General features: G+C 42.5%; 1 protein-coding gene across 4 annotated transcripts in view; it reads left to right on the forward strand.

Annotated features, from left to right (window-relative positions):
- The window catches only part of LOC117322905 (ras guanyl-releasing protein 3-like), a 101,654-nt gene that overhangs the window by 50,159 nt on the left and 39,106 nt on the right, over nt 1–12,389 (forward strand). For all 4 annotated transcript variants that reach the window (XM_033877852.1, XM_033877853.1, XM_033877854.1 and 1 more), the window contains exon 3: nt 4,926–5,031. In XM_033877852.1, coding sequence (XP_033733743.1) covers nt 4,926–5,031 — 106 coding nt within the window. The remainder of the gene's footprint in view (nt 1–4,925; nt 5,032–12,389) is intronic.

Consider the following 12,389-nt stretch of genomic DNA (forward strand, 5'->3'; position numbering starts at 1 on the left):
GACCCTGTATTGTAATGGTAGGGACCCTGTATTGTAATGGTAGGACCCTGTATTGTAATGGTAGGGACCCTGTATTGTAACGGTAGGGACCCTGTATTGTAATGGTAGGGACCCTGTATTGTAATGGTAGGGACCCTGTATTGTAATGGTAGGGACCCTGTATTGTAATGGTAGGGACCTGTATTGTAATGGTAGGGACCCTGTATTGTAATGGTAGGGACCCTGTATTGTAATGGTAGGGACCCTGTATTGTAATGGTACAGACCCTGTATTGTAATGGTACAGACCCTGTATTGTAATGGTAGGGATCTGTATTGTAATGGTAGGGACCCTGTATTGTAATGGTAGGGACATGTATTGTAATGGTAGGGATCTGTATTGTAATGGTACAGATCCTGTATTGTAATGGTAGGGACCCTGTATTGTAATGGTAGGGACCCTGTATTGTGATGGTAGGGACCCAGTATTGTAATGGTAGGGACCCTGTATTGTAATAGTACAGACCCAGTATTGTAACACTAGGGACCCTGTATTGTAACGGTAGGGACCCTGTATTGTAATGGTAGGGACCTGGTATTGTAATGGTAGGGACCCTGTATTGTAATGGTAGGGACCCTGTATTGTAATGGTAGGGACCCTGGTATTGTAATGGTAGGGACCCTGTATTGTAATGGTAGGGACCCTGTATTGTAATGGTAGGGACCCTGTATTGTAATGTTAGGGACCCTGTATTGTAATGGTAGGGACGCTGTATTGTAATGGTAGGACCCTGTATTGTAATGGTAGGACCCTGTATTGTAATGGTAGGACCCTGTATTGTAATGGTAGGGATCTGTATTGTAATGGTAGGGACCCTGTATTGTAATGGTAGGGACCCTGTATTGTAATGGTAGGGACCCTGTATTGTAATGGTAGGGACCCTGTATTGTAATGGTAGGGACCCTGTATTGTAATGGTAGAATCCTGTATTGTAATGGTACAGACCCTGTATTGTAATGGTAGGGACCCTGTATTGTAATGGTAGGGACCAATTATTGTAATGGTAGAATCCTGTATTGTAATGGTAGGGACCCTGAATTGTAATGGTAGGGACCCTGTATTGTAATGGTAGGGACCCTGAATTGTAATGGTACGGACCCTGTATTGTAATGGTAGGGACCCTGTATTGTAACAGTAGGGACCCTGTATTGTAACGGTATATGTAGGGACCCTGTATTGTAATGGTAGGGACCCTGTATTGTAATGGTAGGGACCCTGTATGGTAATGGTACAGACCCTGTATTGTAATGGTAGGGACCCTGTATTGTAATGGTAGGGACCCTGTATTGTAATGGTAGGGACCCTGTATTGTAATGGTAGGGACCCTGTATTGTAATGTTAGGGACCCTTTATTGTAATGGTAGGGACCCTGTATTGTAATGGTAGGGACCCTGTATTGTAATGGTAGGGACCAATTATTGTAATGGTAGGGACCAATTATTGTAATGGTAGGGACCCTGTATTGTAATGGTAGGGACCCATGTATAGTAATGGTAGGGACCCTGTATTGTAATGGTAGGGACCCTGTATTGTAATGGTAGGGACCCTGTATTGTAATGGTAGGGACCCTGTATTGTAATGGTAGGGACCCTGTATTGTAATGGTAGGGACCCTGTATTGTAATGGTAGGGACCCTGTATTGTAATGGTAGGGACCCTTTATTGTAATGGTAGGGACCCTGTATTGTAATGGTAGGGACCCTGTATTGTAATGGTAGGGACCCTGTATTGTAATGGTAGGGACCCTGTATTGTAATGGTAGGGACCCTGTATTGTAATGGTAGGGACCCTGTATTGTAATGGTAGGAACCCTGTATTGTAATGGTAGGGACCCTGTATTGTAATGGTAGGGACCCTGTATTGTAATGGTAGGGACCCTATATTGTAATGGTAGGGACCCTGTATTGTAATGGTAGGGACCCTGTATTGTAATGGTAGGGACCCTGTATTGTAATGGTAGGGACCCTGTATTGTAATGGTAGGGACCCTGTATTGTAATGGTAGGGACCCTGTATTGTAATGGTAGGGACCCTGTATTGTAATGGTAGGGACCCTGTATTGTAATGGTAGGGACCCTGTATTGTAATGGTACAGACCCTGTATTGTAATGGTAGGGACCTGTATTGTAATGGTAGGGACCCTGTATTGTAATGGTAGGGACCCTGTATTGTAATGGTAGGGACCCTGTATTGTAATGGTAGGGACCCTTTATTGTAATGGTAGGGACCCTGTATTGTAATGGTAGGGACCCTGTATTGTAATGGTAGGGACCCTGTATTGTAATGGTAGGGACCCTGTATTGTAATGGTAGGGACCCTGTATTGTAATGGTAGGGACCCTGTATTGTAATGGTAGGGACCCTGTATTGTAATGGTAGGGACCCTGTATTGTAATGGTAGGAACCCTGTATTGTAATGGTAGGGACCCTGTATTGTAATGGTAGGGACCCTGTATTGTAATGGTAGGGACCCTATATTGTAATGGTAGGGACCCTGTATTGTAATGGTAGGGACCCTGTATTGTAATGGTAGGGACCCTGTATTGTAATGGTAGGGACCCTGTATTGTAATGGTAGGGACCCTGTATTGTAATGGTAGGGACCCTGTATTGTAACGGTAGGGACCCTGCATTGTAATGGTAGGGACCCTGTATTGTAATGGGAGGGACCCTGTATTGTAATGGTACAGACCCTGTATTGTAATGGTAGGGACCTTGTATTGTAATGGTAGGGACCCTGTATTGTAATGGTAGGGACCCTGTATTGTAACGGTAGGGACCCTGTATTGTAATGGTAGGGACCAATTATTGTAATGGTACAGACCCTGTATTGTAATGGTAGGGACCCTGTATTGTAATGGTAGGGACCCTGTATTGTAATGGTAGGGACCCTGTATTGTAATGGTAGGGACCCTGTATTGTAATGGTAGGGACCCTGTATTGTAATGGTAGGGACCAATTATTGTAATGGTACAGACCCTGTATTGTAATGGTAGGGACCCTGTATTGTAATGGTAGGGACCCTGTATTGTAATGGTAGGGACCCTGTATTGTTATGGTAGGGACCCTGTATTGTAATGGTAGGGACATTGTATTGTAATGGTAGGACCCTGTATTGTAATGGTAGGGACCCTGAATTGTAATGGTAGGGACCCTGTATTGTAATGGTAGGGACCCTGTATTGTAATGGTAGGGACCCTGTATTGTAATGGTAGGAACCCTGTATTGTAATGTTAGGGACCCTGTATTGTAATGGTAGGGACCCTGTATTGTAATGGTAGGGACATTGTATTGTAATGGTAGGACCCTGTATTGTAATGGTAGGGACCCTGAATTGTAATGGTAGGGACCGTGTATTGTAATGGTAGGGACCCAGTATTGTAATGGTAGGGACCCTGTATTGTAATGGTAGGGACACTGTATTGTAATGGTAGGGACCGTGTATTGTAATGGTACGGACCCTGTATTGTAATGGTAGGGACCCTGTATTGTAATGGTAGGGACCCTGTATTGTAATGGTAGGGACCCTGTATTGTAATGGTAGGGACCCTGTATTGTAATGGTAGGGACCCTGTATTGTAATGGTAGGGACCCTTTATTGTAATGGTAGGGACCCTGTATTGTAATGGTAGGGACCCTGTATTGTAATGGTAGGGACCCTGTATTGTAATGGTAGGGACCCTGTATTGTAATGGTACGGACCCTGTATTGTAATGGTAGGGACCCTGTATTGTAACGGTAGGGACCCTGAATTGTAATGGTAGGGACCCTGTATTGTAATGATAGGGACGCTGTATTGTAATGGTAGGGACCCTGTATTGTTATGGTAGGGACCCTGAATTGTAATGGTACAGACCCTGTATTGTAATGGTAGGGACCCTGTATTGTAATGGTAGGGACCCTGTATTGTAATGGTAGAGATCCAGTATTGTAATGGTAGGGACCCTGAATTGTAATGGTAGGGACCCTGTATTGTAATGGTAGGGACCCTGTTTTGTAATGGTAGGGACCCTGTATTGTAATGGTAGGGACCCAGTATTGTAATGGTAGGGACCCTGAATTGTAATGGTAGGGACCCTGTATTGTAATGGTAGGGACCCTGTATTGTAATGGTAGGGACCCTGTATTGTAATGGTAGGGACCCTGTATTGTAATGGTAGGGACCCTGTATTGTAATGGTAGGGACCCTGTATTGTAATGGTAGGGACCCTGTATTGTAATGGTAGGGACGCTGTATTGTGATGGTAGGGACCCTGTATTGTAACACTAGGGACCATGAATTGTAATGGTAGGGACCCTGAATTGTAATGGTAGGGACCCTGTATTGTAATGGTAGGGACCCTGTATTGTAATGGTAGGGACCCTGTATTGTAATGGTAGGGACCCTGTATTGTAATGGTAGGGACCCTGTATTGTAATGGTAGGGACCCTGTATTGTAATGGTAGGGACCCTGTATTGTAATGGTAGGGACCCTGTATTGTAATGGTATTATATCTTACTACTACTGGCATGGGTATGAATTTAAACTGTATTTGTGATGAACCAGCTGATAATGGCGACACCACTGAACTGTTATAGGCTGGGCAGTACCTCATCATATATATGGAAAAGTCTGATACATATATTACCTATTATGTATTCTATATCTGTATTTAGATGGACAGAGTATTTTTAGAAATACTGAACATGATATTTTGGTTTGTAGCCAAACTCTCACTCATATCTCTGTTGAAACACTTAATGATGTACAAGCATCGATGTCATTACACTGTCAGTTAATCTCAATAACCAGTTTATCATTTACCTGCATAGCTGTGGTCCATATAACTAAATATACATGGAAACTTTACAGATGAAAATAAAATCTTTTTCCTTTTGTTATTTTTTAGGGAAGGACGGACGCCTGCTGGAAGACAATGAATTCCCCAGTGTCCTGTTCCTCATGCACAAATGGTTTATGACATCAGATGAGATGGCTGAGGCTTACGTGGATCTGTATCCTTATAATCATGTCATGTAACATAATTTACGATGAACTGTGTGGCATATCTCATATCACCTAGAGTTGTGTCCCTTTCTTCACTATGTAATGTACTCTGTGGCATACCTCATATCACCTAGAGTTGTGGCCCTTTGTTTACTGTGTATAACATACTATGTGACATATCTCATACTGTATCACCTAGATTTGTGTCCCTTTGTTTACTGTGTATAACATACTATGTGGCATACCTTATAATGTATCACCTAGAGTTGTGTCCCTTTGTTTACTGTGTATAACAAACTATGTGACATATCTCATACTTGATTACCTAGAGTTGTGGCCCTTTGTTTACTGTGTATAACGTACTATATGGCATATCTCTTACTGTATCACCAAGAGTTATGGCCCCTTGTTTACTGTAGTTCTGTATCACCTAGAGTTATGGCCCTTTGTTTACTGTATTTCTGTATCACCTAGAGTTGTGGCCCTTTGTTTTCGGTAGTATTTCTGTATCACCTAGAGTTGTGGCCCTTTGTTTACTGTATTTCTGTATCACCTAGAGTTGTGGCCCTTTGTTTTCTGTAGTATTTCTGTATCACCTAGAGTTGTGGCCCTTTGTTTTCGGTAGTATTTCTGTATCACCTAGAGTTGTGGCCCTTTGTTTACTGTATTTCTGTATCACCTAGAGTTGTGGCCGTTTGTTTTCTGTAGTATTTCTGTATCACCTAGAGTTGTGGCCCTTTGTTTACTGTGTATTATTTACTATGTGACATATTACATAATGTATCACCTAGAGTTATTGCCCCTTGTTTACTATATTTCTGTATCACCTAGAGTTGTGGCCCTTTGTTTACTGTGTATAACATACTATGTGACATATTACATAATGTATCACCTAGAGTTATTGCCCCTTGTTTACTTTATTTCTGTATCACCTAGAGTTATGACCCTTTGTTTACTGTGTATAACATATTATGTGGCATACCTCATAATGTATCACCTAGAGTTGTGGCCCTTTGTTTACTGTATTTCTGTATCACCTAGAGTTTTGGCCCTTTGTTTACTGTGTATATCATGCTACATTTTCACTTTCTTTCACATGTCTCTAGTTTGTAATTTATCTTTTGATCAAAACCACAACAAGATACTGTGTATTACACAAGTATAAAATATTTTCTGTTCTGGAGTAACTAGCTGGCAAGGTTTAAAGCTACAAAGCCTGGTCATTTTCAATAAATGTAGATTACAGTCATTGCATAATTTTGACAAACTAATACAACTCTGTGGTTAGGGTAATTTGACCAGAAGTTGGCCACCAACAAGTGCATTTCCTGGTGAGTAAATGAGTTTTAAGTGTTATTGAGATGAATCACTGCCCATTGTACAAGTATGCACTTCTTCAACTTGTTTATCAACGTCCTTCAGCCTCCTTACATAGACATCAATTGTATTGTATTGTGTAATCTGACCCAAAGAGTCGGGATGACCTATAGGCATCGTGTCCCAGTCGTTGTTGCCGTCCATTTACATTTTCACATTTTCGTCTTTTCCTCATAAACCGAGGCTGGACCAATTTCAATTAAAATTTTGCAGAAATTTTCTGTAGCCAAAGGACAACCACTTTGAATTATAGATGGTCCCCAGCCCCCAGACGTGGGGACAAAAAGGGTCAAATTGACTAAAATTTCAAAAATCTTCTTCTGAAAACCAAGTTATGGTAGAATCGAATGCTCTTCATAAATGGAAGGTTCTTTAAGATGCTTTACCAAAATTGTGAATTTCATGACCCTGGGGTCTGACATTTCCCCATGGGGAGGGGTTAACTTTGCTATAGTTTATATAGGGAAATCACATTTTTGAGCATTATTTATCTGTTTGATTTCCATTGTAACCTGTATTTTTTATCATAATATGTTCTCAATAATTATGAGCTAAGTATCTGGCCAAGGGATGGCCAAGAGATTTTGATACCTCTTTAGTGACACTGAGTTGAACATTTCATTCCAGGCATCGGGGAACTTTGTATTAGACCAGAATTTGTTAATTATGGGCCTGATGAAAACAGATAGTGAAGTTCAGATAATTCTTAGCCAGTTATTCTAGGATTCTATATTATCCATAGGGAGTATAGTGGGTGATTGACAGATGGTAATGGCTGGAGATCTGTGTAGACCTTGGAAAGGTTGTTGGTTTCATTAATGACCTTAGTCAACCTTTAGGTGTATCGATGACTGGCAGTAATGTTGACACTGGTGATGGTAGGACATCATAGTCTCACAACAAGGTAGAGAGTAGGTAGAGAGAAGGTGATGGTAGGTGATAGTTCTCTGTATGACTCAATATTGCAGTGAAAATGATATTGATATGGTATTCACTACTGGAAACTGGCCATACTAACTAGAGGTCATTGGCAGCACTCACACTCCAGTTTCATTTAAGAAAGTGTTTGTCATTCAGAGAAAAAAAAGTTTATTACAGTTAGCCAGGGTTTTCCTGGTGAAGTGATGTTGCAGTTTTGTCATATTCTTAGGTGAGAAAGCAGACACTATAATGATGACTGTGTGGTTTTGGCATTAAAAATGATTGAAACACAGGTTGTGAAGATATAGGAAGAAATCACTGGGAGGGAAGGTATAGGAGGGAATGTGGTGTCACTGGGAGGGAATGTATAGGAGGGAATGTGATGTCACTGGGAGGGAAGGTATAGGAGGGAATGTGATGTCACTGGGAGGGAATGTATAGGAGGGAATGTGATGTCACTGGGAGGGAATGTATAGGAGGGATGTGGTGTCACTGGGAGGGAAGGTATAGGGGGGAATGTGGTGTCACTGGGAGGGAAGGTATAGGGGGAATGTGGTGTCACTGGGAGGGAAGGTATAGGAGGGAATGTGGTGTCACTGGGAGGGAAGGTATAGGTAGCAGTGTACAGTAAAAATGCCAAATTCTGAAAAATATGGCACATGTTTTAGATATGTAAACATTGCCAGTTAACCTTACATATAACCTCTAATAAAGTATATATATTTGAAATCTGTACAACATTTGCAATTTTAATAGAGCTCTGAAGGATAAGTAAACTGATATTTTCTGTGATTTTTAGAGCTGTGAATACCATGGTAACAGCTTAAAAAATTCTCAAAAATTGCAAAATATTATGATATTTGACCCAAAATGGCACAATTCTCTACACAATTTTTTTCCTGAAACCTATTTAAAATTAAATATCTCTATCCCAAAGACAGAATTAATCTTGTTTGGACATATGTTGTAAATTAAGTTTTTCCGCTATCTTACCTTTTCTGTGGGCTGCCATTTTGCGCTGTAGGCAAAACTAAATTTCCTGTGTAAACACACGTTCGGAAAATCCGGATATTTAAAATCCGGAACCAATTTATTGATTTTTGTTTTAATAAATGTGAAGCCTGTATGTACTACTTCATACTGAATATACCAATTATAGTGTACATTTATTTTTTCATTTTTTATGCATATCATAATACAGGAGTTATTTGCTTAACAAAAAAATTGCCCATGGCCAGGCTGTCTTACTGTGGTGTGCTACCTTATACATCACTTTTTTAAATTCTAATTTTACTAAAAACCCCATGAATGTCTAGAACATGTTCCGACGAACAAAATGACATATCCGGTTACCGTGTATCTTTAATAGTCACCGAGTATTGCTGATTTCCCTGAGAGGTGTATTTTGGCAACTTTTTCTCCCAATCCAGTAATAAGGGGAGGTAATTTTAAAGATGAAAACTCCCATAATTCTGTATATCTCTTGAATAAAGTTGTGTTTTGAGTTGAATGTGGTACTTTGAGTCTCTGTGCATGTAATCAAGCAAAAAATACTATACAACTATCAAATTTAGCCTTGTAATATGACGTCATAGTTACCATGACGTCATCAGTAACTATGACGTCATCAGATGGTATCTATGACGTCATAAATACTCAATGGTGTCATAATAAATAACCAAATTCCTTTCCAAACCTCAGCTTAGCAACACATGCAATATTCTAACTGATAAATCATGGCATGACATCCAAGATTTCAAAATGTCATGCCTATGACATCACAATCATCTGTTTCCACCCCGGTTATTCAGATATGTACCAATGATCATATGAAAGTGTCCGCTGATCCCATTTTATGCGGAAAATGCTATTTTTTCTGCTTTACCTAAGTGAATGACCATAATTGACAATATTGCATCAACCGTACACTCAAGCCATTGAAATTACATGCTTACCATTGTATAAATAAACTGAAAATAATGGTTTCACCAAATATTTCAAAAAATAACACTTACTGTAATAGTTTCCATGGATACGGGGTAATAAATCAGGTAAAACTAACCAGAATTCAGTCTATATGGTTTGTTAGATACCCAATAAGTTATATTGGGTTTGTTATAAAACATAGAATATCTTTTCAATTTACACTGACTCATTAACATTATGCTTAATTAACCCACCCTTAAAATGGGTAGATATGCGAGTTACCTCCCTTGATTCCTCTAATATGACAAGCCAGATAATAAACAAGTTTTAGATTGTTTTTATGCATTTTTGAGCAATAATGAATTAAAATGAAGCTTAATCAAGCATAATTAAGCACAATTTCCAAAAAATAACATTTTTCAGCCCTTATAAGGTAGCAGTGTACAGTAAAAATGCCAAATTCTGAAAAATATGGCACATGTTTTAGATATGTAAACATTGCCAGTTAACCTTACATATAACCTCTAATAAAGTATATATATTTGAAATCTGTACAACATTTGCAATTTTAATAGAGCTCTGAAGGATAAGTAAACTGATATTTTCTGTGATTTTTAGGAGGGAATGTGGTGTCACTGGGAGGGAAGGTATAGGAGGGAATGTGGTGTCACTGGGAGGGAAGGTATAGGGGGGAATGTGATGTCACTGGGAGGGAAGGTATAGGGGGAATGTGGTGTCACTGGGAGGGAAGGTATAGGAGGGAATGTGGTGTCACTGGGAGGGAAGGTATAGGAGGGAATGTGGTGTCACTGGGAGGGAAGGTATAGGAGGGAATGTGGTGTCACTGGGAGGGAAGGTATAGGAGGGAATGTGGTGTCACTGGGAGGGAAGGTATAGGGGGGAATGTGGTGTCACTGGGAGGGAAGGTATAGGGGGGAATGTGGTGTCACTGGGAGGGAAGGTATAGGAGGGAATGTGGTGTCACTGGGAGGGAAGGTATAGGGGGGAATGTGGTGTCACTGGGAGGGAAGGTATAGGAGGGAATGTGGTGTCACTGGGAGGGAAGGTATAGGGGGGAATGTGGTGTCACTGGGAGGGAATGTATAGGAGGGAATGTGATGTCACTGGGAGGGAAGGTATAGGGGGGAATGTGATGTCACTGGGAGGGAAGGTATAGGGGGGAATATGGTGTCACTGGGAGGGAAGGTATAGGAGGGAATGTGGTGTCACTGGGAGGGAAGGTATAGGAGGAAATGTGGTATCACTGGGAGGGAAGGTATAGGAGGGAATGTGGTGTCACTGGGAGGGAAGGTATAGGAGGGAATGTGGTGTCACTGGGAGGGAAGGTATAGGAGGGAATGTGGTGTTACTGGGAGGGAAGGTATAGGAGGGAATGTGGTATCACTGGGAGGGAAGGTATAGGAGGGAATGTGGTGTTACTGGGAGGGAAGGTATAGGAGGGAATGTGGTGTCACTGGGAGGGAAGGTATAGGAGGGAATGTGGTGTCACTGGGAGGGAAGGTATAGGAGGGAATGTGGTATCACTGGGAGGGAAGGTATAGGAAGGAATGTGGTGTCACTGGGAGTGAAGGTATAGGAGGGAATGTGGTGTCACTGGGAGGGAATGTATAGGAGGGAATGTGATGTCACTGGGAGGGAAGGTATAGGGTGGAATGTGGTGTCACTGGGAGGGAATGTATAGGAGGGAATGTGATGTCACTGGGAGGGAAGGTATAGGGGGGAATGTGGTGTCACTGGGAGGGAAGGTATAGGGGGAATGTGATGTCACTGGGAGGGAATGTATAGGAGGGAATGTGATGTCACTTGGAGGGAAGGTATAGGAGGTAATGTGGTGTCACTGGGAGGGAAGGTATAGGAGGGAATGTGGTGTCACTGGGAGGGAAGGTATAGGGGGAATGTAGTGTCACTGGGAGGGAAGGTATTGAGGGGAATGTGGTGTCACTTGGAGGGAAGGTATAGGAGGGAATGTGGTGTCACTGGGAGGGAAGGTATAGGAGGGAATGTGGTGTCACTGGGAGGGAAGGTATAGGAGGGGATGTGGTGTCACTGGGAGGGAAGGTATAGGAGGGAATGTGATGTCACTGGGAGGGAAGGTATAGGAGAGAATGTGGTGTCACTGGGAGGGAAGGTATAGGAGGGAATGTGGTGTCACTGGGAGGGAAGGTATAGGAGGGAATGTGGTGTCACTGGGAGGGAAGGTATAGGAGGGAATGTGGTGTCACTGGGAGGGAAGGTATAGGAGGGAATGTGGTGTCACTGGGAGGGAAGGTATAGGAGGGAATGTGGTGTCACTGGGAGGGAAGGTATTGAGGGGAATGTGGTGTCACTGGGAGGGAAGATATAGGAGGGAATGTGGTGTCACTGGGAGGGAAGGTATAGGGGGAATGTGGTGTCACTGGGAGGGAAGGTATAGGGGGGAATGTGGTGTCACTGGGAGGGAAGGTATTGAGGGGAATGTGGTGTCACTGGGAGGGAAGATATAGGAGGGAATGTGGTGTCACTGGGAGGGAAGGTATTGAGGGGAATGTGGTGTCACTGGGAGGGAAGGTATAGGAGGGAATGTGGTGTCACTAGGAGGGAAGGTATAGGAGGGAATGTGGTGTTACTGGGAGGGAAGGTATAGGGGGAATGTGGTGTCACTGGGAGGGAAGGTATAGGAGGGAATGTGGTGTCACTGGGAGGGAAGGTATAGGAGGGAATGTGGTATCACTAGGAGGGAAGGTATAGGAGGGAATGTGGTGTCACTGGGAGGGAAGGTATAGGAGGGAATGTGGTGTCACTGGGAGGGAAGGTATAGGAGGGAATGTGGTGTCACTGGGAGGGAAGGTAAAGGAGGGAATGTGGTGTCACTGGGAGGGAAGGTATAGGAGGGAATGTGGTGTCACTGGGAGGGAAGGTATAGGGGGGAATGTGGTGTCACTGGGAGGGAAGGTATTGAGGGGAATGTGGTGTCACTGGGAGGGAAGATATAGGAGGGAATGTGGTGTCACTGGGAGGGAAGGTATAGGAGGGAATGTGGTGTCACTGGGAGGGAAGGTATAGGAGGGAATGTGGTGTCACTAGGAGGGAAGGTATAGGAGGGAATGTGGTGTCACTGGGAGGGAATGTATAGGAGGGAATG

This window comes from Pecten maximus, chromosome 3 (assembly GCF_902652985.1).
Source record: "Pecten maximus chromosome 3, xPecMax1.1, whole genome shotgun sequence".
In the NCBI taxonomy this organism is placed as follows: Eukaryota; Metazoa; Mollusca; class Bivalvia; order Pectinida; family Pectinidae; genus Pecten; species Pecten maximus.